The following is a 27,130-nucleotide window of genomic DNA, read 5'->3' on the forward strand; positions in this document are numbered from 1 at the left end:
GGAACGAAAAGAACTAAAGAAGAAACGAATACCTTACTGCTACTAACATCAGAAAAGTGGTAAATGACTAAATTCTAGCTTTGTACCTGAAATTTGCCAAAGAAAATTTGAAATATTAAAAAGCAGAGGGAATGGGAATCCCAATTCCTAAACTTAGAAAATGAAGGGTTCGGAGTTCGTACTCTGAAGAAGCGAGAAAAAACAATTAAACCACAGTTGTGCACGTAAGGAAGAGAGCAGCAGAAGACTAGAGCGTTTTGGGGGCCAAGTGACGGACGAATCTGACCGACTTTTCTTCTTCTGAATCTCTGGATCGTTCCTTTATTTTTTTCTACTGTATGTAGTATAGTTGTAGTATTCTCCAATCGATCTGCTTCTTTCTTTTAGCCATTTCTGTAAGCAGTTGTTCTTTGATCAAGGGAAACCCCTTTTTTTCATAATTTTCAGTAGATTGCTGAGTTGTGTTTTTGGGTTTTCTGATGTAGGTGAAGACGAAGAGCGGGTAATAATGTTCACAGACGGCCTGGATAACAATGCCCTTAGATGGGTCAGGGAGGTAAGCCTGAATTCAAATTTACGTATCTTCTTCTTCTTTGAATTCCTGCCCTTCCTTTTTTTCAATTTCTTTTTCTTTTTTTTTTCTTTTTTTTTTTTTTGCGTTTTAAAGATGGATGAAGGCTTGCACTTATGATTTTTCTTTTTTTCGCTACTCACATTTGTGAAAATTTTAAATCAGGGGACTGGTGGTAAGCAAAGGGAAGTGCCTTCGTCAATTTCAAATCAGAGGCCTCGGATCGACCCAGTGACCAACGTCAGGAACAACGGCCGAGGCTTCGGATTGCCTCCTCCTGCTAAGTTCAGAAGTGGGCATTTGCCGTCAGGGGTAATTCCGGTGTCTCGAGCTATCCCTGGTGATGTGGATGATAGTGGATTTGGGTCTGACATGGACGAGACGACTGATTCTGAGGAAGAGGTATACGGGGGGCGGTACTCACTGGATTCATCTCCACAGGACGACCGGCGCATGCCTAATGGTGTTGCTCACAACAGATACACCACTCCGGTTCAAAGGCAACCTCGTTACGCCAGTGAAAATGGTTACTCTGATTTTAGTTCATCAAGGGAAGCTGTTCAGCATAGACAGGGCCATACGGTGGAGAGACCTGGAGGGGTAGGTGGTAGATATTCGGCCGCGCAGCATGAATATACGGAGTATGAGTCTTCGGATTCTGCTGCAAGCTCTGAATTTGCATCGACACGGCTTGGGAGCAACACTGGCTCCTTGTACCGAGGAGGGACTTGCACTTCAGAAAGCTATTCTTCCAGTGTTCCTTCACGGGCCAATGTGGAGATTACTACTGAAAAGGTCGGTATCGCGTTGCTTCTGAATGTTCATGGCTCATAACGGTATGCGTTCATTGTATTACTATTCGTCCTCATTATAAACCCATGTTTATTGTTCCTGGGGAATTAGAGAATCGGATGCTAACTTGAGTTCCCAACTTAAAGATGGATGATAATATTTGATTAAATAGTTAGTTTTTGGTAAATTTTCAGGTCCCTTTACCTTATTTAGGTTGCCCCTTCTTACTGATGTGATCATAGCTGGGCTGAGAATTGATAATTTGATATTGGATTTTCCCTATTTTTCCATAGAAGATAAATTTTCTTTTTCTTTACATGTGTTTTTAATGATATGGACACTTTAAAACCTAAATAACCTGTAAATAATTTCCAATTTAGTACTCCGATTTGCTTCATGGTATCATTGGTTTTAGTTGCCTAAAAGTCGGAACACTCTTTTGGTTCCTAAAGTTTAATTTTTGTTCAATACATTGGAATTTCTACTCATTGTCAAAGAGATGTAGTTGTAAGTGCAAATCAACAGTTCACAAGAAGATATCCAAATCATCTCTTTTATACTTGTTGTTGCTGATTAAAATATCCCATTTTTACACATTAAAGAGTAACAACACATTTGCTCTAGTTATTACTGTAATCTTGGTCATTTAAGCCTAAGATTAGGGAGTTCCCAGCCAATTATATACTTACTAGCAAGAATGGGGAAATTGTTCATTGAAGCCTATTAAATGGTTTAGTACAATTATCGTTTCTTGTCAGGGAGTTTTTTTCAGAGTATAATGGTAGAATGCTAAGTTTGTCAAAGAATGCCTTCTTTGAAAAGAGTATTTTAAATCTTTTTAGAGTAGCTTTCATTCTTAATTGGTTCATCTCTGACATTCTGATGGATGCCAAGAGTTAAGACTTGAGGGTCCTTAATGTACCTTGACATGAACAACCAATAAATTGACCTGAAAAATTCAATCATTGAAATTTTCCTTGATGGTCTAAACCCTAACAGCATCCAATTCCAATCCAGAGTCTTCCTGATCCATCAATGATTTAGATTTGTTAGATAGCTTGTGAATATTCTTAATTTCTGGGGAGAAAGGCAGACATCATATAGGTAGGATTTGTTTGTTTGGGACTACTTTAGGTATGCCAATTAAATCATAGTTGTCAAGGTGACGCCTAGGCCACAAGGCGCCCTTTGAGGCTCGCCTCGCCTAATCGCCAAGCAGTTTTGTACTATGTATTGTAAAATACTTTTTTATTCTTTATTTTTTGACATTATAATTATAAAATAGGCACTATTAAACTAAAATATTCATTTTGTGTGTTTATATACTAATTTGTTTTTATTATTTTCTTATTTGTTAGGATTTAATCAGTACAAACATTGCTAAATGCTGTATTGAACCCTCAAAGACTTTAAAACCTGAACCAATAAGTAAGGAAGAACTTAAAATTTTGTCTAATCAACACATTTTCTGTTCTTCTTTTCCTATAACAAAAATAAGGGTTCAGCCCCTATATTTTTTTAATTTTCTTTTCCTTCTTTTTTTTTCTTCTCATGAATATGTTGATTTTCTATACTTTAACATGAACTCTATACTTTTCTTATGAAAATTATGAATAATTATTAAGGAAATATGGCTATGGTACCTAGGGAACTACCCTAGGATCTATATTTTCTATATAAAAAAATCCATCCCTAGGTGACTAGGCGACAAGGTGCCCCCTGACGCCCACCTCGCCTTGGCGCCTTGAAAACTACGAATTAAATGTTTACTTTCTATTGGAAAGTTTGAGCCAGTGAACGGAAATAAAATACTTAACCATTTCACAATTTATCAAGGATGAATGCTTATCCTCTTTGCAGCATAGGATTAGAGATCTACTTTCGCTCTTTGCTTTACATGACATATGTTAGTATCCTTAGCATGAATGCTTGAAAAGCCAAGGGAATTGAGTGTATCTTTAGTCCTACCTTTGAGTGCAATTAACATTCCATCTTGTCACATTCATAGTAGTAGTGATACCCTTATACTACGATTTTATTCCTTGCACTTACAGGGTTCACAGTTACACACTTACACTATGGGTTGAAAATTGTACTTGCTATGCCATGCTTACTGGGGTATAGTGTTTGCAGGAATACCATGTCAGAGGTGTCGGAGGTATGCAAAGTAAGAAGCTCTCTGATGATGATGTCCCTAGTGCACCTCCATTTCGTGGCCCTGTTGTGGAAATTAGCCAAGATGCTGAAAAAATTCAAGCTCGTAGTACACAGGGTACACCATGCACCACAGAAAGAAATGAGCCAAACACCTTAAAAAGCAATATTTCTGGGGTCTCTGCCCAAGGAAATACTGGGAATAGGATTCCAGAGCAGTCTACGAGGTCTGTGAAGTTCTTTTTCTGTTTTTCTTGAGCTGATCTAACATTGTAATCATTAGGTTTCCTTGTAATTTGAATAAACTACACCTTTTATTCATGACTCCTCTTTTGCTTCAAACTGTTCTCTTTCAAAGTTAAACAAATAAACTAAAGCTTTTATGTTTCATAGTGCTACTGTTGGTGTGGAAGCTACTGTCTCTACTGCTGCAGTACCAGCTCGCCTTCCTACATTTCATGCTAGGTACATTCTTTTAGACCTTTGATTTCATCTCAGTTCTTGATTCTGGCATTTAGTTGATATATTCCATTTCACTTCTGTCATTTTTCATCTCGTTTAATAATCTCATACCTTGTAAATTGGTTTCAGTGGACAAGGGCCCTGGTGTTCTGTGCTCTCTTATGATGCATGTGTTCGGCTTTGTCTTCATGCATGGGCCAGGGGCTGCATGGAAGCTCCTATGTTTTTGGAAAATGAATGTGCACTGCTGCGAAATGCATTTGGGTAAGGGGGATCTTTTGTTTCTATTATTCTTCTAAAATGCCATCTTTATTTAGGGTTTATTGCATTCTGGAGAATGACTGAAATTAGCAAGAGAATAGTGGAAAATGCAAGAAAATGCAAGTATTGGCTTTAGGTAGAAAGTGAAAGAAATTGCAAAGAAATAAACTTCCTGGAGTGAAGAAAGTTTGTTCACTGTGGTAGATAAGTTCCTGAGGTACTTTAGGCAGCAGAAAAATATTAGCAATTAAAGAAGGCAAAGTTTTGTATATAATGTTATAATAACTTTTTAGGATTTTTGCAATGAATTTGACTACAGGATTTGCTTTTATTATCTTTCAGTGGCCAATCTGGTATTGTAGTAAAAAAACTTGACTTCTGTCTGTGATAGCTTATGGCTCCTATGAATTTCAATTTGTAAATTTAAGCTGCACATGGCACCTGGTAACAAAGACATTCTATGTTCTGAAGGTTATCATGTCAGAATCTTATCACTGAGTAATGTGCATTTACATGGCATAACATGTGGCACTGAATGTAGGTTCGTGATTTCCTATAACTCCTAGCTTACTGTTTTTATGTTTGTTTTATAGTTTACAGCAAATTCTTTTACAATCAGAGGAGGAATTGTTGACAAGACGATCTTCAGACCTTGTCAGTGAGGGAGCTGCACCAAAACCTAAGAAAACGATTGGCAAAATGAAGGTGCAAGGTAGTGCAACTTCTTATCATATGGCAATCATTGCATCAGTTTCTGTCAAGATGTGCATGGAAAAACTACTATTAGCCTAAGACTTTCTTGATATGCAGTTCGTAAGGTGAAAATGGCTCTGGATCCACCCACAGGCTGCAGTTTTTCATCTTTAAGGGCACCAGTGAAAATGGAATCTCTTCGACATCGTGTTTCCAATTTACAGTCAACTCTCTCTTCTGGATGGGAAGCACTTCGGAGAATTCGTGTGGTGCCTCGTGTACCTGCCAATGGCTCTTTTTCACGTCATAGCTTGGCTTATGTCCATGCTGGCGCTCAATATATAAAGCAGGTGTCTGGACTGCTAAAAGTTGGTGTGACTACACTACGTAACAGTTCAGCATCTTATGAAGTAGTGCAAGGTATTTGGACTATGTATTTAATCTGGATTTGATTTTTTAATGGGTCTTAAATTCTTAATAATGTCCTCAATACCATTAAGGCCTTGTTTATTTTTCGGTAAATTTGAGTGGGTAAATTGGTCAGCACAAGAGTTGACCAATTTATCCATGTTCATTTTTCAGTATTAGTGGGTCCCATGGAAAAGAATGATTCCTGAATGTGGCAGTTACCTGGGTAAGTATTACTCTCCACCACTTGGGTAAATAACTTTTCCGCCTGCGGGGAAATTTGCCAACACGTGATGGGACAACATTGTCACTTTAATACTGAAAAGTGCACTTACCCGGGTAAGTGTTTCCCAGGAAACTATTGCTTGGGTAAGCGCATTTACATAGGTAAATGGCTTCCTAAAAAGCGAACAAGGCCTAAGTATATTGTATATCTCATATTAGCCAAACAACTTAGTTGTTTGGGATGTTTCACGTCACCGCTTTTTGCTGCCCACCTGGGAAGCCTCTGTGTAATGTTTGGTGAAAAAACCAGGGAGCCCAAACTGACTGTAAGCCACATACATGGCTCTCCCTTGAAGCTTCTTTTAGTTTCTTCTCCAAAGTGGTTGAGCTAAAACAACTCAACCAAAGCTAAACCCTCCCAAATGGGGTCTTATCATTGTGCTGTCGATTCACACCTTAATTGACCACCTCACGAACAGATCAGGTTCCAGAAATTAGAATTCGTTTTTTATGGTCAGGGGCATCTGGTAGTTGTGATTTGGCAACCTATGGCCCATTATTGACCTTGTCCCATTGATTTCTTTGGAAATGTGGCAAACCAGCTTTTGGATATAATATTTGCATACTGTTATTGACTTGCTTTTTTTTTCTTTTTTGGCTTTTAAAATTTTGAACTTAAATGTGACATTGAGTAAATTTTGTCAGAAACATACTCATGTTTGTTGAGGTTGAAAAGTTCAACTGAAGAGGATGCTGTTCGGATGCAACCTGGATCTGGTGAAACACATGTATTGTATGTAGTCTTGTGCCATATTTCTGTTTGTTATAACTTTATTCTCTTTTTAGGTTTTTCAAATAATTTTGTTATGTCATTATGCAGCTTTCCAGATAGTATGGGAGATGATCTAATTATGGAGGTCCAGGATTCCAAGGGAAAGTATTATGGTCGAGTCCTTGCTCAGGTGGCTACCATTGCTGATGACCCGGTAAGGTTTTCTGGATCCTCTCAGTAGTATTAAGAATTAGGAAAACAGACTGTATAGGAAACTTATATATGCACTCATTGTAGGGAGACAAGCTTCGCTGGTGGCCTATTTATTGTGAACCAGAGCATGAACTTGTCGGTAGAGTACAGCTCTATGTAAATTATTCAACTTGTCCAGATGAAAATGGTTTGAAGGTATGATGTCCATATTCTCACTTCCAATGAGCTTTTCTCCACTTGAGTTAAACTTCAGTTTCCAAGTTGTAGTTCAAATGAAATCCTCTAGTTTAGATTTCTTTTAGACACAACACAAGACTGTGACATCATCAATGACCACATTGGAATATGACTAAGTTTTTTTTTTTTTTTTGTTCTTTTTTTATTTAAGACAAGTTATTACTAGGGCCCATTTACTGGGGTTTATAGCTAAAACAACTTTCACTTCTATTCTGATAAGATCATTGATTTGAACGAAGTTGTTGTAGATCTTTCAATTTAGTAGTATGCTTCTTGTATTCACCTTGTTAATTCCCGGTTCAAGATGACACTTCTAAAAAACAAAGAAAAGCATAAGTATGAACCAACCAAGTCCAAATGTGATATTAGTTGGTAATTTTCTATGTTATTAAATTATTGATATGAACTTTAAAATCAGAACTTTAGTAATTCTTTTTTGGTTTGACTCGATGTTTCAAAATGTGGAGGCATGACATAAGAGGTGTAACACTTGGTGGAGCTCGCTGAATCAGAGGAGGATGATAAAAAGATGTTGGGGGGGGGGATCTGTGGGGTGAAGCCCCCTAGCTAAGGGGGTCGCGGGTGGAGCTCTCGGCTCAAACTTTCTTTCTTTCTCTCTCTCTCTCTCTCTCTTTCTTTCCCGTCCCTTTTCTTTTTTTTTTTCTTTCTTTTTGCACGAGGTGTGCAGGATGCATACCTCTAGCATGCCTCAGGGTGTTTTGGGGGCGCCTCACCTATCTTTTGGAAGATGCCCCTCCCCATGTCCATTTGTTGTTTGTATGGATTTAGTGCCATTTCTAGGCCGTGAAAAGTGATGTACCAAATGACACCTAAAATCCAGACAATCAAAATGGCCTTCTGAGATCATCATATGTATTACCAAGATTTCATCTAATCTAATCCATTCAAATAATGTACCCAATCAACATAAAGATATAGACCATTAAAGTAGTTGTCTAAGATTGATGAAATAATCTCACCCATGAAGGTGATATTACTAAGGTTTCAACTAAGCCCAGCCATTCAAGTAATGCATGAAATTTTCTATAGAAAATCCAGGCCATGTAAAGTGGAAAATCAAATAAAAACTAAGAAATGGACCATCAAAATGGTCTATCCAGGGCCTTGGGAAGGGTGAACTGGATACCAACCTAAGCTTTGGCACTTCCTTGTTTGAAGTTGCTTCTCCTCTCAGACCCAAACCTGTCTTCTCACTCATACATTTCAGTTTGAGATTTTACCATTTTTCTCTGCAATTGTCATTATCTCTTCAGTACATATATTTACAAAATTAACCCCTTTCTTTCATTTTGTAGTGTGGCTCTGTTGCAGAAACTGTGGCATATGACTTGGTTTTAGAAGTTGCAATGAAGGTTCAAAATTTTCAGCAGAGGAATTTATTATTGTATGGCCCATGGAAGTGGTTACTGACTGAATTTGCATCATACTATGGTGTTTCAGATGCTTACACCAAGCTAAGGTAATGGAATGTGGTTAGCTGGAGACCTTTCTCGCCACATCAAACATTAACATATGCCAATATTTCTTGTTTTAGCAGTTAATATGGGTAATATTTTTGTTAATAGTTTCTTAAATTTGCAATGTTTTTTAGATATCTATCCTATGTTATGGATGTTGCTACACCGACAGCAGACTGTCTCTGTTTGGTGCACGATTTGCTATTACCTGTAATAATGAAGGGCCACAGTAAGGGCACATTGAGCCATCAAGAGGTATGTGTTTTTCATAAAATTCTCTCACCTGAAGTTTGTCTTAACATAGTGCTTGTCTATCAATTTCTTTTGACTTCTAAAGGGACTGTCAAGATTTCTAGGGAAATACAAGCGATTTACTTCTGTTTGTTCAATAACATGAATGCATTCATGTTCTATCTACCTCTCTCCCTTGTAATTCTTGTCTTGTTTGTTAGCAGTTCAGTTCTGCTTTCAGCACAAAATATGACATTTTTATTGTTATCTCTCAGCCAATATTAATCAATCATTTTTTCTTGCTTTTCTATATAAAAAAATTAGAACTTAATGAGTGGTTGTTGTCTGCTGAACCAGAACCGTATCTTAGGAGAAGTTGAAGAGCAACTTGAGCAGATTCTTGCTCTTGTTTTTGAAAACTATAAATCCTTGGACGAGTCATCACCATCAGGCATGATGGATGTTTTCAGGCCTGCAACTGGTTCTGCATCCCCGGCTTTGGCTCCTGCTGTAAAGCTATATACTCTTCTTCATGATGTATTATCTCCAGAGGCACAGTTGAAACTATGCAGCTATTTCCAGGTCAAAGTTTCTTTTTCATGATGATTCCCTTCTTTAGTCTACTATCTGCTTCTAGTTTTGAAGCTTTGGTGTCATTGCAGACTGCTGCAAGAAAGAGATCAAGGAGGCACTTGGCAGAGACAGATGAATTTGTTACCAACAATAATGAAGGAACCTTGATGGATGCTGTAACTCTTTCTACAGCTTACCAGAAGATGAAATTTCTTTGCTTGAATATTAGAAATGAAGTTTTCACTGATATAGAAATCCATAATCAGCATGTTCTTCCCAGGTATGCATTATAGGATGTTGTAAAACTTTCTTTTAGCTGCAATTGGTTATTGGAATCATGTTTGTTTGGTCCTAGTGAAATCCATTAGCATGTTGGGCATCTATGACCATGTGACACAGAACTCAACAATACGAATTTATCACATGATGTTAACAAACCAATCTGGAAGAACTATGACTTCCATAAGGACAGGAAGCACAAATATGGGAAGAAGTAACCATGATCTTTTGAGTTCTGAATGAAGGGGATGGGAACCAATCATTAGTATCTGCTTATGGTTTTCCTTCTGATTTGTTTTTCTATTTATTATCTTTTACTTCCCTATCTAAGTTTTGGATGATAATCACATTCTGTTAATGACCTATTTTCTCTGTCTGCAGTTTTATAGACCTCCCAAATATTTCTTCGTCCATCTATAGTGTGGAGCTTTGCAGTAGATTACGTGCATTCCTTGTTGCATGTCCTCCTACTGGTCCATCACCTCCTGTTGCAGATCTTGTGATTGCAACAGCAGATTTCCAAAGGGATCTTGCTAGTTGGAACATTAAGTATGTTCTTTTTTACTTCAGTCCATGTCAAGAATATAACACAGTATTTTGTTAGTTTGCTTAATCTCCACTGACCAAATGATATTTTCTAGTCCTGTCAAAGGAGGAGTTGATGCAAAGGAGTTATTCCACTTGTATATCATCCTCTGGATTCAAGATAAACGCCTTTCATTGCTCGAGTCCTGTAAATTGGATAAGGTATTATCAATCCTTCTGTGTCACTGTATGCATGCTTTTTACTCCTTGTGCTCCTTAAACCTTCATGGTGGCATTTTTCATTCTATGCTATTATAGAAGAAAACTTCCAGGGTACTTGAACATAATATCCTTTTTAACTATTATCAATAACTTTTATTTTTGAAATGGTAGTATAGTGTGGCATTTTATGTACCAAAAGATGTTTACATCAGAAGCCATATACAAGTATAAAACAAGGGACTGTGCAATGGGGACATAATAAATGTAAATAAGCAAAGATTGCAATCTGTTAACCTATCAGATTTTCGAATACAAATATAATGTTAATTGTTATAGGAAACTCCCCTGAAATCTTTGTGTATTGCTAACCATGTGTATAAGGTACCTGTTGCCTTTAAATCATCCCAGCAGGAGTGTTCGCTTTCAAAAAATTAGTTGTTTCTCCCACAAAAAAAAAAAAAAAAAACTGTCCAAAGTATTGCAAAAGAAAAGAATCTATTGGATTGAAGTCTTTATATGTATGAGTATTCGGTTGATAAGAGTTCTTATGAGCCTATACTTAAGTTTAAGTTGTCCTGTACTGGGCCTTTGTTAATGGGCCTAATCCTGTTTAATGTTTTAAGTTGCCTGGGTGTCCCATCACTAATCAGGGGCATTCTAATAACTTCCTGTATCATTGTACTACATCATAATATAAATAATAGTACTGTCGACTGAGCAATGCAGTTCGACATTCCAGCATCTCTTCTTCTTCTTCTCTTTTCTGCTACTTCGGCTACAGTAATTTAGCTTTCATGGTATCAGAGCATTAGCTTCTTCCTGGTTTCAGCCAGCACACACTCTCTTCTCTTGCTGTCTTTTCATCTTTTCTCTTCCTTTTCTGGGTTGCTGCAGTGAAGACCTAGGGGTGTAAGAGAGTAAAGCAAGTTCGAACCTAGGGTTTCTCTTGGTTGTAGGACTCAAGGGAAGTAAGACCCAGAAGTAGATGTCCTACTAGGTTATTTCCAGCAAATAGTAGCTATTTGGCTACTAAGAGAGGTCTGTGTAGGACAGACCGAGTTGAGGACTGATTTCAGCAGTCCTAGCACTAGCTGAAAGGGGCTTAGCTACTTCTACAGTTGCAGCTTCGGTGCTCCAGCAAGACTCGCACAGACTTAGCTTCTTCTACAGAGCCACTGTTCACTTGCTACTGTTGCAGCCTCGAACTGTTCACTCGCTACTGTACCCGAACTGTTGCAGTTTTTAGGTTCAGCCCAAGTGAAGTCTATCTAGTGTTCTACCAGCACTGTGAACACTTCTACCAGCATAGCAATGTGGCAAACAGATCCAAGCTCAGGGTGGTTATCAGTCCGAAACCCCTCACCACTGCTGTGAGATTACCTAGGGAGCTGCCAGCTCCAGATCGTTCAGCACTGTGAACCCTAGTTGAGGACAATCTCTTTACAAGGAAGGGCACTCTCTTTACAGTCCTAGTATTGGCTGCAAGGAAGGGCACTCTCTTTACAGTTGCAGTACTCAAAGTTCAAGTGGAGTCTGCATAGCACAATAGTTGAGAACCCTTAGCTTCAGGTTGGTTACCAGCCCAGAACTCCTTGCTTCTTGTTGAAACTGAACTGTTTCAGAACTGTGACAGTCTCGGGAAGTCTGAAACTGTGTCGAGTGCTGTCAGAACCTGCTGTGATCATTTCAGCTAATCAGATCTGCTCCATAACTGGTTCAGAACCTTCAGAACTGCTTCGGCTAGTCTTAATCAGTGTCACCTACACAGTGGCTGCAGTCAAGATGTCTTCAATACCCAGAGATGTTTCTTCTAGAGATAACAAGCCTGCGGCAAGTGGGAATTTTGTCACCAGCAACAATGATGACAACTCACAAAATACTCCAACAGTGTCTTCTTCTCCTATGGGATAGGTTCCTGATTCCTCTGGAACTGGTACTTTGGGCTTCACTGCTAGTGAGGTTGAGGTCCTTAGCATGGCATTACCCCGTCTAAGAAACAATTCTTTTTCTTCTACATCTCTGGTTAGATCAGGTACAGCTTCTGCCTTCAGTGCCACTGGCTCTATTGACTCTACTTCTTGGGTTATTGATTCCGGTGCTACTGACCATATGACACATATGTCTTCCCTATTCTCTTCATATCATTTGTTGTCTGGTCAGGATAAGATGAGAGTTGCTAACGGGTCTTTCTCCACTATCTCTGGAAAGGGAATTGTTGACCTAAGCGAGGACCTCTCTCTTAAATCAGTTTTACATATTCCTAGTCTTACCTCAAATCTTTTGTCTGTTTCAAAACTTACCAAAAATTTGAACTGTAGTATAACCTTTTTTCCTACTCATTGTGTCTTCCAGGACAGATTGACAAGGAGAATGATTGGGTGTGGTCATGAGTATGGAGGCCTCTACTACCTTAATGCAGACATCGGCTCAGCCTTACAAGCATCTGTTGCTAGTAATTCGGAAAGTGTGGAGCCAATAGCTAAGCTGCATCTTTGGCATGCTAGGCTAGGTCATGTGTCTTTCTCCTCATTAGAAATGTTGTTTCCCGAATTGTTTAAGGGCATTCCAAGACAGAGTCTAACCTGTGAAGTATGTCAAATGTCAAAACAATGTAGAACTGTGTATCCAATTTCCAGCAATGAAATTTGTGCTCCTTTTGATTTGGTTCATTCTGATGTCTGGGGCCCTTCACCCATTGTTTCTTTTGATGGCTTCCGGTACTTTATCAGTTTTATTGACCACTACTCTCGTTGTACATGGATCTATCTGTTAAAAGGACGGGATGAAGTACCACGGATAACCATGGCATTTTGCAAGATGATTGAAACACAGTTTAATAAGAAGATTAAGCAATTCAGGTCAGACAATGCTGTCGAATACTTTGAAAAATCCTTGAACTTATTCATGGAAGATGCTGGCATACTACATCAGTCATCATGTGCTTATACTCCTCAGCAGAATGGGATTGCTGAGCGCAAGAATAAACATCTATTGGAGATAGCTCAAGCCTTACTATTCTAGTACAAAGTCCCCAAGCAATACTGTTCTCAAGTTGTACTTTCTGCATCATATCTGATAAACTGGATGCCATCTAAGGTGTTGGGTATGAAAACCCCTTTCTCTGTTTTGTGCCCCACTCTTCCAGACTTTCCCCTTCCTCCTCGAGTCTTTGGCTATATATGTTTCATACATGTGAAGGATCCAAAGAAGACCAAGTTGGATCCTAAGGCTACAAAGGGAATATTCTTGGGGTACTCTCCTACACAAAAGGGTTACAAGTGTTCTGACCCTGTCTCCAAGAGAAAGTATGTCACCAGAGATGTAGTCTTCTTTGAGTCTCAACTCTATTTTCAGTCTCCTCAGAATCCTCTTCAGGGGGAGACTAGTGGGATGGAAGAGGATTCTCATTCTCCCTCCTTTTTTGTTCCCCTATCTGCTTCGGGTCTTCCATCCTCTCCTCCTACTCCTTGTTGCGACATTTCGGGTCAACCCAGTGATGCTCCCACTGTGCCGGTTACCTCTCATGATGCTGTAGATGTTCCTGAAGGCTCCAGTAGGCAACAAAAAGAGATACATACAACAGAAGAAAAAGGGGCCCTCAACCTCATGACAGCAACCAGTTGGACTCGGATCAATCTATCTCTACAATCCAAGGTAATTTCAACTCTCATGCTTCTGATTTGGATCTTCCTATTGCTCTCCGTACGCCTATCCGCTCTTGCACCACCCGACACCCCATTGTTGATTTCGTTTCTTACTCACATTTATCTCCTGCCTATCACTCCTTTGTGTCTGCTCTTTTCTCTGTGCGTGTTCCTTCTACGTACTCAAAGGCTATGTCTGATCCAAGGTGGAAAGAAGCTATGAATGAAGAGATGAAAGCCCTAATGAAAGCAAGAACTTGGGAATTAGTGGATCTGCCAGAGGGGAAGACCACTGTTGGGTGCAAGTGGGTGTTTACTGTAAAGCACAGGGAGGACGGGTCCATTGAAAGGTACAAGACCAGACTTGTGGCAAAGGGGTTTACTCAGAAAGAAGGGATTGACTACAAAGAAACCTTTGCCCCAGTAGCAAAGCTCAACACAATTCGGGTTCTATTGTCACTAGCAGCAAATTTTTCATGGGAACTTCATCAGCTGGATGTGAAGAATGCCTTCTTAAATGGTGACCTTCATGAAGAGGTATTTATGGAACCTCCACCAGTCATAGAAAGGTGTGCAAATTGAGGAAAGCATTATATGGGTTGAAGCAATCTCCCCGTGCATGGTTTGAGAGGCTCTGTGGGGCCATGAAGAAAGTGGGGTACACTCAGAGTGGTGCAGGCCATACCTTGTTCATAAGGAGACAAGATAGCAAATTTACTGCACTCATTGTTTATGTGGATGATATGATAATTACCGGGAATGACTTGGAAGAGATAAAAAGACTGAAGGAGTTTCTAGCTTTTGAATTTGAGATCAAAGACTTGGGTCATTTGAGATATTTTCTTAGGATTGAAGTTGCCAGGTCAAGAGAGGGAATCTACATATGTCAGCGGAAGTATGTTCTTGACCTCCTAGAGGAAACAGGCATGATGGGGTGCAGGCCAGCAGATACTCTAATGGAACAGAATCATGGCCTGTAGGAATCAGTAGGGGATGACTACTGTGATAAAGAGATACCAAAAATTGGTAGGGAAGCTGATATACTTATCCCTCACTCGGCCAGATATTGCTTATGTTGTGCATGTTGTCAGTCAATTTATGCACTCTCCAAAGATTCCTCATATGAAAGCAGTTGAAAAGATTCTCAGGCACTTGAAGACTTGCCCAGGGAAGGGAATTCTCTTTAGGAAAAGCAATAGAATTGAAATTGAAGCCTACACTAATGCAGATTGGGCTGGGTCTGTTGGAGATAGGAAGTCAACCTCGGGTTACTGTACATTTGTGGGAGGAAACCTGGTCACATGGCGCAGTAAGAAGCAGAATGTAGTGGCTAGATCAAGTGCAGAAGCAAAGTATAGAGCTATGGCCCACAGGGTTGCTGAACTCTTATGGCTCAGAACTCTTCTTAATGAACTTGGCATTAAGGCTGAAGGTCTTCTCAGGCTGTATTGTGACAATAAAGCTGCCATCAACATTGCCAACAATCCCGTGCAACATGACAGGACAAAACATATTGAGATTGATCGGCACTTTGTTAGAGAAAGAATTGTCTCGGGTGAACTCTGTGTGCCTTATACTCCATCTGAGATGCAAATTGCAGATGTACTGACTAAAGGGCTGGCAGTAGCAAAGTTTAGGGACATGCTTGGCAAGCTAAACATGATTGATATCCATGCTTAGCCTGAGGGGGAGTGTTGGATTGAAGTCTTTGTATGAGTATTCGGCTGATAAGAGTTCTTATGTGCCTATACTTAAGTTTAAGTTGTCTTGTACCGGGCCTTTGTTAATGGGCCTAATACTGTTTAATGTTTTAAGTTGTCTGGGTGTCCCATCACTAATCAGGGGCATTCTAGTAACTTCTTGTATCATTGTACTACATCATAATATAAATAATAGTACTGTCGACTGAGCAGTGCAGTTTGACATTCCAGCATCTCTTCTTCTTCTTCTTCTCTTTTCTGCTACTTCGGCTACAGTAATTTAGCTTTCAGAATCATGCCCCACACTGCCTTTCCCTTCTTTCTTAACCCTTTCAGCTGCCAGCAATGAAAGAAATCCTCTATGATGGCTGGAAAGGAAAAGAGTTGAAACCATAGAAAAATAGAATAGAGATAAAATATGGCACATTGATAAAAATAATAAATAAAATATGCCACGACCTGCCTGAGATAAGCTAGCTGATGTAGGACCAGCTCAGTTCTAGTCCTTAGAGAATGTTGAATGGTCTTCTTTGATCAGAATTTTATGGCTGTTGATGGCTGTAATGGCTTCTTGAAGGAATATGAGAGAAAATAGGGAGAGAAAGAACCTAGAATCACTCAAAGGGTGCCTAGAATCACTCTAGGGCATGGGAATCACTCACCATAGCTAGAATAAGCTGAAGAAAACTCAATAAACTCCATTGCCTTTTGTGTAAAACGTCCATACATATTTATAGATTCTAAACTCATAATAATCCTAGGAGTCAAACTGTTAGACTCATGATAGTCTTAGGAGACATTGTTTAACTCAATAGGACTCAAACTAAGCTGTCATATCCTATTTCAATTCAAAGAAGACTCAATAATTCTAATCCTAGTTATGCAATGACTCTCAAATTTTAAACATAAACAGACTATAAATAGACAATCAAATCTTATTATTAGACCCTTCAGAAAATTGCAAAATGACAAAAATACCCTTGGTGTTCAATTCAGTCCAAATCCCAAGTACCATCACTATGCCATACTGTTGTAAGGACTTCTTTCTAGAATAAGTTTTCAAGGGTGCTGTTCGATTCCTATCACTAGCCAAACCAAGGATGTCATCAGCACTAAAATACCAACCCTGATGCTCAGATCCACACAATAACTCTTTGTGGTGAAACTCTTCCTTGGTCAACATATCAGCTATAGTTAGCCTCAATAATTCTAATCCTAGTTATGCAATGACTCTCAAATTTTAAACATAAACAGACTATAAATAGACAATCAAATCTTATTATTAGACCCTTCAGAAAATTGCAAAATGACAAAAATACCCTTGGTGTTCAATTCAGTCCAAATCCCAAGTACCGTCACTATGCCATACTGTTGTAAGGACTTCTTTCTAGAATAAGTCTTCAAGGGTGTTGTTCGATTCCTATCACTAGCCAAACCAAGGATGTCATCAGCACTAAAATACCAACCCTGATGCTCAGATCCACACAATAACTCTTTGTGGTGAAACTCTTCCTTGGTCAACATATCAGCTATAGTTAGCTGGACTTGGCACCCAATTGTATAAGGCGTTTATCTTGAATATGTCTCTTTTAATAGATACTATAATTAAATATTTATATCTCATTTCCTTTCCACTTTATTCTTTAATGCAAAATATGAAGTATGCACATTTTGGTGAACAAACTTCATTTGCCAAGTCTTATCCCAACTATATGCGGTCAACTACATGAATCCTGTTTCATCATTCCATTCCATTCCATTTAATGCAATATCTGTTGTTAATTTATTAGCACTTATCATTTCTTACTACTTCAACTCATGTCCTTTTTGGTCTACCCCTACCCTTTCTAGCCCCTTAAACTTGCAATGGATCACTCTGCCTTATGGGTGATGTCAAAGGTCTTCTATGCATATGACTGAACCATCTTAGTCTACTTTCTCTCTTTTTATTACCTATTGCAGCTACACCCAGTTTCCTTTGAATGACTTTTGTAAGCAGGGAGGTAAGGCGACAGTAGGGGTCTACCCCTACATGGCCTGAGAGAGGGGAGAGGAAGATGGGGAGAAAGGAAGGGGATTAAGGAACGATGCGCCTTGCACTTCAGCCCAGGCGTGCGCCTTTTGAAAATTTGGCGCTTTTTTGCTTTTTTTGGACATATCCTAATAAAGTGTCTTCTTAAAAAGCTAAAACTATAAAATCATTATTTTGTCTGAAAACTAAGAATTTAAGACTTAATGTGGACTTGTTTGGGCTTGCCTCGAGGGATGTGGCACAAAGGCGGCTCATAGAATCAGGAATGTAAAATTTTTTACATTACATTAGCTATGCAAAGTACTGCAATTGAGTGAAAAAAGAGATTAGAGGTTTTACATGCTTGAAAACGTTTTATATGTTTGATTTTATTTTTAAATTCTCATTTGAATATGCTTTATATCTTATGTTTATGTATTTTAATTTTAGATAATAGGTTTCTTAAAACATTATTTTAAAATTTAACTTTATATTTTTTTAGTAATATTATGTTTAGTTTTTTTTTTTTTGAATTTTTTGACATTTTCTTGAATTTTCTAACTTTCTTGTTATTTTTTAGCATTTTTTTGTATGTTTGCGCCTTGCTTCAAAAAGGTGCACGCCTTGCCTTGCGCCTCAGGCACAAATTGACCCCTGCGCCTTTTTTGCACCTCACGCTTTTAAAACATTGCTTTAATGTAGGCTAAGAGTGCGGCTTGGCAGAGCTTATGCACAGAGATGATTTCAATGTGTGAGAAGAGCTTCGGGTCTCCTCTATTTAAAGAAAAAACTCCCTGACAGAATAGGAAGTCATGTAATATAAGAGGGAACTTACCCCAAAGCGGGAAAGTCTATTATTTTGTTAGATCTGAGACAGAGACCACAAGTAGGGTTTTGCTACATGTCACTGCGGAGATCCTGAGTTTTGGGTTCTCGCCCTTTTTCTTGGGGTTTGCACATGAGCACAAACTCAGCTATAGCTCTGCTTCTAGAAACTTCTCATGCCTTAGATGTTTGGGTTGAAGTTTTGATATGCTGGTTTATCACCACGACTTTCATGAGTATTACATAACTGTGCTGTAGCGCTTAAGTGGTGCGTTGTCACCAACCTGTATGTTATCCTGATGCACTACAGCACTTTTGGTGATACACCACCATAGTGCAAAAAACTACCATGCAAATGAGATCACGGGGCACTAAGGTTGATGTGTCCTATGCTGTTACGACATTTTGCCATGTCTTACTGTTTGTTCATTGTGGTTTAGCTGCTAAGTGAGACTGCACATAGGGCATCCTTCAACACAGTTTATTTGTTTGAATGTGGGGGTTTAACTTTGTGATGCGATATGGTTGTGCTATGGTCACTTAATTGGGTGTCTATGGTTCTATCTCTATAAAGTCTGAATTAATGTACTTACATTAGCTCCCCTGCTTATTGACAAAAAGTATTTTGTCTATGAGCAAAGTTTGTTTCCACGCTAATTGGAAAAAAATCGGTCTGGTCATTTTGCGATTTACCCAATGTAAGATAGCCCCCTGTTATTAACAAAAGTATTTTTGTTGATAAGCATATGTGATAAGAGAGTTAGCACTAGGTCACTGTATTAAATTGCGCTGCGCTAGGAAGGTTTCAGTTTTAAATTTGGATTGTTTAGTGTCGTATACTTGTGTTTGTAACAGCTATGTATTTGGACGTAACATTTCATTTAATGTGACATGCATGGGGGCATGATTGATGCATTATAGTGATCACATTAATGCAAAACACATGATTAACCATTACTGCAGCAGTGCATCAATAGCACACCTATTAAATGCCTAACATGTAATGATAAGATTTATAAGGAGTGATGGGTGAATACTGGAAACCTGAAACTCCTTAAAGTCAATTCTTTCCAAACACGGGATTAACCCCATTACACCACGTGTCAACACATGCTGGCTTTCCCTCTTTTATTTAAGGATGGTGGTTTGAAGAAACTGCTTGGGCTTTCAAATTCCCAAACTTTACTGGTCATCTTCTTCCCTAAACCCTTGGTCACAGAGTTCTCCCTGCTTCCATTCTCTTTCTTTGTTATCATTTTCACTGTGAAAATGTCTCAGTCTACCTCATCATCTTCGTCCGTTGTCTGTGAGATCCGTTCTTCTGAAATGCACCCATTTGAGGAAATTCTGAACCAGGTAGACCTCAAATACTTGTGGAACCAAGCCACTTAAAGCAGATAGCAACAGTGTTTTGTCTGCCATTACCGGTTAGTTTTGACAATAACAGTCAGTATGATTCAATTTCTTGGGACTCTATGCTTTGTTTCTACAATGTTTTTGGGAAGGACATTATCTATTGCTGTCGTGAGTCTGATGGGGAGGAGACGAGTACACCAAATCGGCAAACTGGATTCTCAATTGCCCCATTTTCTATAAATTTCTTAAGTCTGGCTGGATTATTGATGGCCATAGATTGTTTTAGAGGGATGGCCAAGAGAAGAGGGGTAGACATGAAACCCCTCTTAGCTCAGAGTCTAAAGGCTCACACTTTCCTGGGTGCCTTCGGGGAGCTTGGTATCTCCTTGGAGAACATATACTCTCTTCTTTCGCTGAATCAAGAGGGGATTTCACTCCAGCGCAATTGGCTAATGCCGAGTGCCACCCGCAGGAGTTAACTCCTATGTTTAAGGAGATACAAGATGAGATCACATTCAAGTTGTCCCTGCCCAGTACTGGTGTGTGGGCAAAGGTTCCCCTGAATAAATGGTTAAAGTTTTGGTATGGCGCAAAGAAAGACAGGATTACAATTAGGGGTGATGGCGATTAGAAACACTCTGTTGCTTTTAGGGGTGTCAACAGTATTCGAAAATCCGATTTCGAATTCGATATTCGATATAATCGAATCGAATTCAGATAATTCGAATATCTAATCGGTCGAATTTGGATATCCTATTCTTACTGAATAGTTAGTCAGATTCGAATTTGGATGACGTGATTCGATTCGATAAATATCCGAATTCGACCGATTATTTAATTCTCATATATTATATATAAAATATTTTATATAATATATATAATAATTAAGTTATATAAATAATTTATATATTTATTTACTTTATATCAATAAAATATTTATTTTATATATTTATTAATTATCTAAAATAATTAATTAATCGAATTCAAATCGAATCGGATATTCAAATATTTAATCGGATTCGAATTCGGATATCGGATTTTCTAGTCAAATTCGAATTTGGATATTGCCTGAACCGATTCGAATTTGATCCGTTTACACCCCTAGTTACTTTTATCCTTTACTTTTTATCGCAATTTCCTTTTCCTGGGAAACCGGACTTTGGCATATGGGACACTATGCTTCCTATGGCAGTATTGGCAGCAGTTGGATAGATGGCCTGATAGGTAAGCGAGGATTGTAGGGAGAAGGTGACAGTAGAGGTCTACCTGAAAGATGAAACTGGCCCGAGAGGGAAGAGGGAGACAAGGAGAAAGGAAGGGGGGTTGCAGAAAGCTTTTATGGAGACTGAGTGCAGTTTGGCAGAGCTTACGCACGGAGATGATCTGAACGTGTGAGGAGAGCTTCGGGTCCCTTCTATTTATAGGAAGTCAGGTAATACAAGAGGGAACTTTCCCTAAAGCGGCAAAGCCTGTTATTCTGTTAGATCTGAGACAGAGAGACCACAATTAGGGTTTTACCACGTATCAGTGTGGAGATTCTGAGTTCTGGATTCCATCCTTTTCCTTGGGGTCCGCACATGAGCATGAACTCATCTATATCCCTGCTTCTAAAAACCTCTCATGCTTTGGATGTTTTGGTTATAGTGTTGATACGCTGGACAGCGCTGTAGCTCTTAAGTGGTGCCCTGTTGCTGTCCTGTAGTTGTACTGTTGCGTGACAGCACATTTGGTGATACGCCACCGTAACGCAGAAGACTACCGCGCTGATAGGTTAGATCACAGGTTACTAAGGTCGTTGTGTTCTACACTGACAACAATTTGCTATGTCTTACTGTTTGTTCGTTGTGGTTTATCTGCTAAGGAATTGGGCTGAAATAGCACAAACAGATGTACTCAAAGTTTTTGTAAGCATGGAATGGAAGCCATCAGCATGGAACAAACTAAAACTGGATTTCGATGGGAGTTCTCTTGGCAACCCTGGAAGGGCAGGCATGGGGCGTATGTTTAGAAATTATCTTGGTGTGGTGGTGGCACTCTACTCTGGACCAATAGGTTATGGTGACTCAATACAGGCTGGATCTCTAGCCCTACTTCAAGGTCTAAAGATGGCTGAGCAGATAGGAACAACAGACTTAGAAATTGAAGGAGACTCTCTATTGGTCATCTCTTGGGCCAAAAACATCACATCAGCACCTTGGAAGCTCAAGTTTATTTTCAGAGAAATTGACACACTTGCAAGGAAGTTCAACTCTCAGTTTGGTTGGGTTAAAAGGGATGCAAATGGGGTGGCGGATACCCTAGCAAAACAAGGGGCAAATAGATCTTCATTGTATTGGGCAGAACTGTAACTAACTGCTGGAGATTGCAATTTCCTATGCAATCTTTAGCTATTGTATCTTAATCTCTCTGTTATTAATGAAAGATTTTTACTGATAAAAAAAACAATAACAATTAGGGCATCCTTCAGCACAGTTTATGGGGCAAATAGATCTTCATCGTATTGGGCAGAATTGTAACTGACTGCTGGAGATTGCAATTTCCTATGCAATCTTTAGCTATTGCATCTTAATCTCTCTGTTATTAATGAAAGATTTTTACTGATCAAAAAAAAAATAACGATTAGGGCATCCTTCAGCACAGTTTATTTGAATGTGGGGATTTGAGTTTGTGATGCAATATTGTTGTGTTGTGGTGACTTAATTGGGTGTATACAGCACAATCTCTATATTGTCTGAATCTATGTACTTACAGCTTCATTTTTTACCTTGTCCTTTCTAGTTTTTCCACTAATACATTACATTGATACGAGCAAAAATTTTAGTTGACTTCAACTCAATTCAGTGCAGTTCTTTTTGCTGCTTTGGCAACATTGTGGTATTGCATAACTAGGCCAAAAGAACTGCTCTGAATTGGAGCTTTTGGATCTTTTTTTTCCTTATTTGCATTTGTAGATTTTTTTTGCTGCATTTCAAAGACTATTCCACTGACATTCATCAGGCACTACAAAGGCTGCACATCCTATTATGATTTTCTATCATGAACTTTTTGTTTTAATTAAATTCATGCTTCAAATTTGCAGGTAAAATGGTCTGGAGTTAGGACACAGCATTCTACAACTCCATTTGTTGATGATATGTATGACCGGCTAAAAGAGACTATGAATGAGTATGAGGTCATCATTTGCCGCTGGCCCGAGTACACGTTTGTTTTGGAGAATGTATGTTTAAACATGCTTTTCTCTTCCTAAAGAGATTTTCTTTTTCAATTTGGGTAGTATTACTGAGTGTAGGAGCTTGTACTGACAAGAGGTTGGATCACAGTATTGGATGGGTCCAAACTTCAAGATCCCCTAGGTCTAAGATCCCAATATTTGCTAGCAGTAACATGGAACAATATAAACCTTCAGATAGCTGCTTTTGATTGGCAGTTTAATAACAATTTTGGCACCTTATATTTCAGTTACTTAGCCTTTGACAATTCATCAGGACTTTCATTAATTTGTTTTTTTTTTTATGTTTTTTGCTTGAATCTATAAAAGGCTATTGCTGATGTTGAAAAGGCAGTTGTGGAGGCTTTGGAGAAGCAGTATGCTGATGTTCTATCACCATTGAAGGACAATCTGGCCCCAAAGAAATTTGGCCTGAAATATGTCCAGAAGCTTGCTAAACGTTCTGCAAGCATGTACACTGTCCCTGATGAGGCAAGCTATGCATCTTTGTTTCTCATAATTTGTAGTTTTATTTGCATTAGATTTTGAAGATGTTGACCTGATATCTGGCTGTGCTTTCCAGTTGGGAATTCTTTTGAACTCCATGAAGAGAATGCTCGATGTACTTCGGCCCAGGATAGAGACCCAGTTGAAGTCATGGGGTTCTTGTATCCCTGATGGTGGAAGCGCAGTTCCTGGAGAGCGTCTGAGTGAAATTACAGTGATGTTGAGAGCCAAGTTCAGAAATTACCTGCAAGCAGTTGTGGAGAAACTTGCAGAGAATGTAAGTGCCTTTCCAAAAGGAATGCTCTTGTACTTGAAACTTTATTGTGTCATGCAATTTGTATTTTGTCTTAACAATTGAGGAAATCATATATTCATATGTTTTGAAGAAGAGAATAAGAAATTCTGAAGAAAACAATTGTGAAATAATAGTGGGAATAGATGTTAAACAGCGATCTTGGAAATACAGTACTATTATTTATCAAAAAAAAAAAAGAAATACAGTACTATTGATTCTGCAGGTTCAATCTCATCTTCATTACCAAAATAGGTACCTAAGAGTTAAAATACGTGAAGTTCTAAAGTAATGGTTAATAAATAGGATGGTGATCATAATCAGGTTGTTTTTCAGAATTAAAGATACAGTTCCAGCCCCCCCCCCCCCTTCCTTGGGGGTGTCTCTTTTGTATCACTTCTTCTGTTTCTAGTTCCCTTTCTGTTGTAATGAAAGTTATGTCTGTATTTGATTTTAAAAAAATAAGGGAAATAAACCGTTACCTTGAAAATTGAAACTCATTATTCTTGGCCACATTGTTTGTGTGTATAAAATGTTTGCATGCATGAATTTCATGCCCTAGGGAAATTAATTATTCTTTCTGCTAATATTTGGAATATAGTAATTTTAATGCTTAAAGTGATTGATTTATGACTTGATTTTTCTAATCTTCAGACAAGAGTGCAGAGCACAACAAAACTGAAAAAGATCATCCAAGATTCAAAGGAGACAGTTGTAGAATCAGATGTTCGAAGTAGAATGCAACCCTTGAAAGAGCAACTAACAAATACAATAGATCACCTCCATACCATCTTTGAGACTCATGTGTTCATAGCAATCTGCCGGGGCTTTTGGGATAGAATGGGACAGGTAATTTTCATCTTGATATATCTGTTACATGCTTACATTTTATCTCATATATATATATATATATATATATATATATATAAACTTGATGCAGGTTTACATTTCTGAATGTCTTACATGGGTTTTATGTTTTGTGCAGGATGTTCTTAGTTTTCTGGAGAATAGGAAAGAGAACAGGTCCTGGTATAAGGGTTCACGTGTTGCAGTTGCTGTAAGTAGTAGCCTATTCTTTGGTTCATTCTAAAACACATATTCTAAGTTCTAAAGTAATAATTCTCTTCTAGTGACAAAGTTGTCCGCATGGTACCTATACAAGGACTTGTTTACCAGCTCTTAAATGAAAGTGCATCTCGTATATCTAACAACAAAAGATCGGAACTGAATCATCGGATCAGACATATTCTTGGAATGCTCAGCAGTCATGGTTGTTTGATGTCTGCTTTGGTTTTTGAAACATTGATAATCATTCCCAGTGTTCCTGTATACTGCTTTTACTTTTTGTACCTTTTTCGTCTAAACGAGTATGATTTATTTAAATTAGAAGGGTTTTCAAACATCAAATTTCGATAATATAATTATGGTCGTTTCTGTTCTCTATAAGACCTTCAGGTGTTTACCCCCTCGTTTGTTTTTGCAGATCCTGGATGATACTTTTGCATCACAGATGCAGCAATTGCTTGGGAATGCACTACAAGAAAAAGACCTGGAACCACCAAGATCAATCATTGAAGTACGCTCAATGCTGTGCAAGGATGCTCCAAACCACAAGGACAACAGTTATTACTATTAGATCACAAGATATGTATATATGTTCCAAAGAAGTATCAGTTTTCAAAAGAGATCATTGAGAAAATGAGTTCTTCCAATTTTTTGTACAGGGAGAGAACAGCTTGGGTTAAATTGATTAAGGGTTACCCTCCTAAATGGTCCTTGATGCAGGCGCCCATCAGTCCTGTTTCTCTTTTTGCCCCCTTTATATCTTATCCTCAACACAAAATATTGTAGAGCACTGAAACTGATCCTGCCATTCGTGTTCTCTATAATCAAATGTCATTTATACATCTCTATAATGAAATCAATAGTTTTTTTCTAGTCAACTCTTGTTGCATGTTTGTCACTTTTGGCAGTTTCATCAACGTTTCTCGAATTCCCCTGCAAATTAAACATAATAAATTTATTTAAAGAAGCCGAGAAACAACCAAAGTACCTTGCCATCGTGAAATACTAGCACAAACTGTTGCGGGATCCCACTCTTTACATGGTCTCCTGATGAGATTCAAATCTAGTTTGTGGTGTGTTCTTTGTGGATCTACTCCAAAAGAAGAAAGCCAATACTTGTTTGTCACCTTAGTGGTGTGTTCTTTGTAAGGCAGATGAGGAGATTGGTTTTCACCTACTGGTGTCTTGCCATTTTGTAAAGTCAATGTGGAAATGGGCTTTGTCCTTATTTGAATGTAGTTAGAATCCCCCATCAGACTTGTAGGACCTTTTTTCCCCTTCTCTTTTCAGGTGGTAGATAAAAAGGGGAAGGACAATGTGGAAAAGATTAAGGACTGCAGTATGTTGGACACTTTGAGAAGAAAGAAAATCCAGGATATTCTCAGAAACTCTGAGAGGAGCAGCAGATCTGAGGGCTATCATTCATATTAGGGCGGTACAATGGTTGAAATCTTTGAAACTTTTCATAGATTACACTGTGGATGACATGTAGAGAAAGGGGTGAAATTGCAAGTTGCACACAGACTAAGTCAATAATGAGTGGTTTGGACCCCTCCACTTGGTGGATTCGTGAAACTAAACTTTGATGGGTGTAGCAGGGGAAATCCGGGACAATCAGGGATTGAGGGTGTTTTTAATGATGAAAATAGGGTCATTTCTGCCATGTTCTCAGGCCCAATTGGAGTGGGTGATTATTCCCTTAGAGTTGAGATCTTTGCAGTTATGGAAAGAGTCCAGAAAGCAAAGGAATTGAACATCAGGAAACACTTAATTGAAGTGGATTCAGATGTGGTGATAGGGTGTCTAATTAAATATCACAATGGCTTATGGAAGTACAATAATGAAAGGAGGAAATTCAAGTGGCTGGTGCAGGAGATGAAAGTTAAGATATATTGGGTTAAAAGATCGGCTAATTTCATAGCTGACGGTTTAGCTAAACAAGGGGCAGAAAGGGATTCACTATTTTGGGCTAACCTGTAACTATAGTGTGTTTTCTTTCTTTTTTTCCTTTTCTCGGGGTTCTTTGTTGTTCTTGGAAGATAAATGTGTTTGTCTTCCTAACTATTTTGGGCTAAGCTGTAACTATAGTGTGTTTTCTTTCTTTTTTTCCTTGAGGTTTTTTGTTGTTTTTGGAAGATAAGTGTATTTGTCTTTCTAATGTAATTCTTCTATTGATGAATTAATGAAAGCGTTATTGATAAAAAAAAAAAAAAGACTCAAATCTAGCTTATATAAAAAAATAAAATAAAAAATTTGCCTCAGCCAACTAGAAAATTATAAAATGGCCCATGAAAGTACCACTAGAAGGTGGGAAACCGAGAACCACTGAACTATGATGACGTTCTAACGAGTAACGAGCATCCACCAGACTCAGGCGCCTATTATGGTAATTCCACTATGAACCTCTCTCTCTCACAGCTTGAGGA

At 38.5% G+C, this 27,130-nt stretch overlaps 1 protein-coding gene across 3 annotated transcripts; it reads left to right on the forward strand.

Annotated features, from left to right (window-relative positions):
* LOC148850635 (pesticidal crystal cry8Ba protein) lies at window positions 1-25,582 on the forward strand. 3 transcript variants are annotated; one of them, XR_016099247.1, is made up of 24 exons: window positions 1-336; window positions 486-556; window positions 737-1,366; window positions 3,497-3,744; window positions 3,911-3,982; window positions 4,109-4,243; window positions 4,834-4,952; window positions 5,051-5,353; window positions 6,272-6,359; window positions 6,447-6,552; window positions 6,636-6,746; window positions 8,105-8,268; window positions 8,401-8,521; window positions 8,855-9,079; window positions 9,160-9,350; window positions 9,731-9,898; window positions 9,991-10,096; window positions 22,712-22,849; window positions 23,171-23,332; window positions 23,424-23,624; window positions 24,294-24,488; window positions 24,625-24,696; window positions 24,770-24,909; window positions 25,123-25,582. XR_016099247.1 is itself a non-coding variant. In XM_088944739.1 (23 exons), the coding sequence occupies exons 2-23, from the start codon at window positions 509-511 to the stop codon at window positions 25,273-25,275; spliced, it is 3,756 nt and encodes a 1,251-aa protein (XP_088800865.1). In that variant the 5' UTR covers window positions 1-336; window positions 486-508; the 3' UTR covers window positions 25,276-25,582. The 3 variants fall into 3 exon arrangements, 2 of the variants coding, with proteins under 2 accessions (XP_088800865.1, XP_088800866.1); XM_088944739.1 differs by lacking the exon at window positions 24,770-24,909; XM_088944740.1 differs by lacking the exon at window positions 24,770-24,909 and having other exon boundaries at window positions 335-395.
* Window positions 25,583-27,130: the final 1,548 nt, after the last annotated feature.

This window comes from Nelumbo lutea, chromosome 5, assembly GCF_056320005.1.
Source record: "Nelumbo lutea isolate HS-2025 chromosome 5, American lotus-T2T, whole genome shotgun sequence".
NCBI lineage: Eukaryota > Viridiplantae > Streptophyta > Magnoliopsida > Proteales > Nelumbonaceae > Nelumbo > Nelumbo lutea.

Excerpts from the sequence above, each read along its gene's own strand:
- LOC148850635 (XM_088944739.1), top strand. The coding sequence starts at position 509 with ATGTTCACAGACGGCCTGGATAACAATGCCCTTAGATGGGTCAGGGAG. Across the intron at positions 6,360-6,446 it reads TCTGGTGAAACACATGTATT|CTTTCCAGATAGTATGGGAG; the intron begins GTATGTAGTCTT and ends GTCATTATGCAG. Across the intron at positions 8,522-8,854 it reads GCACATTGAGCCATCAAGAG|AACCGTATCTTAGGAGAAGT; the intron begins GTATGTGTTTTT and ends CTGCTGAACCAG.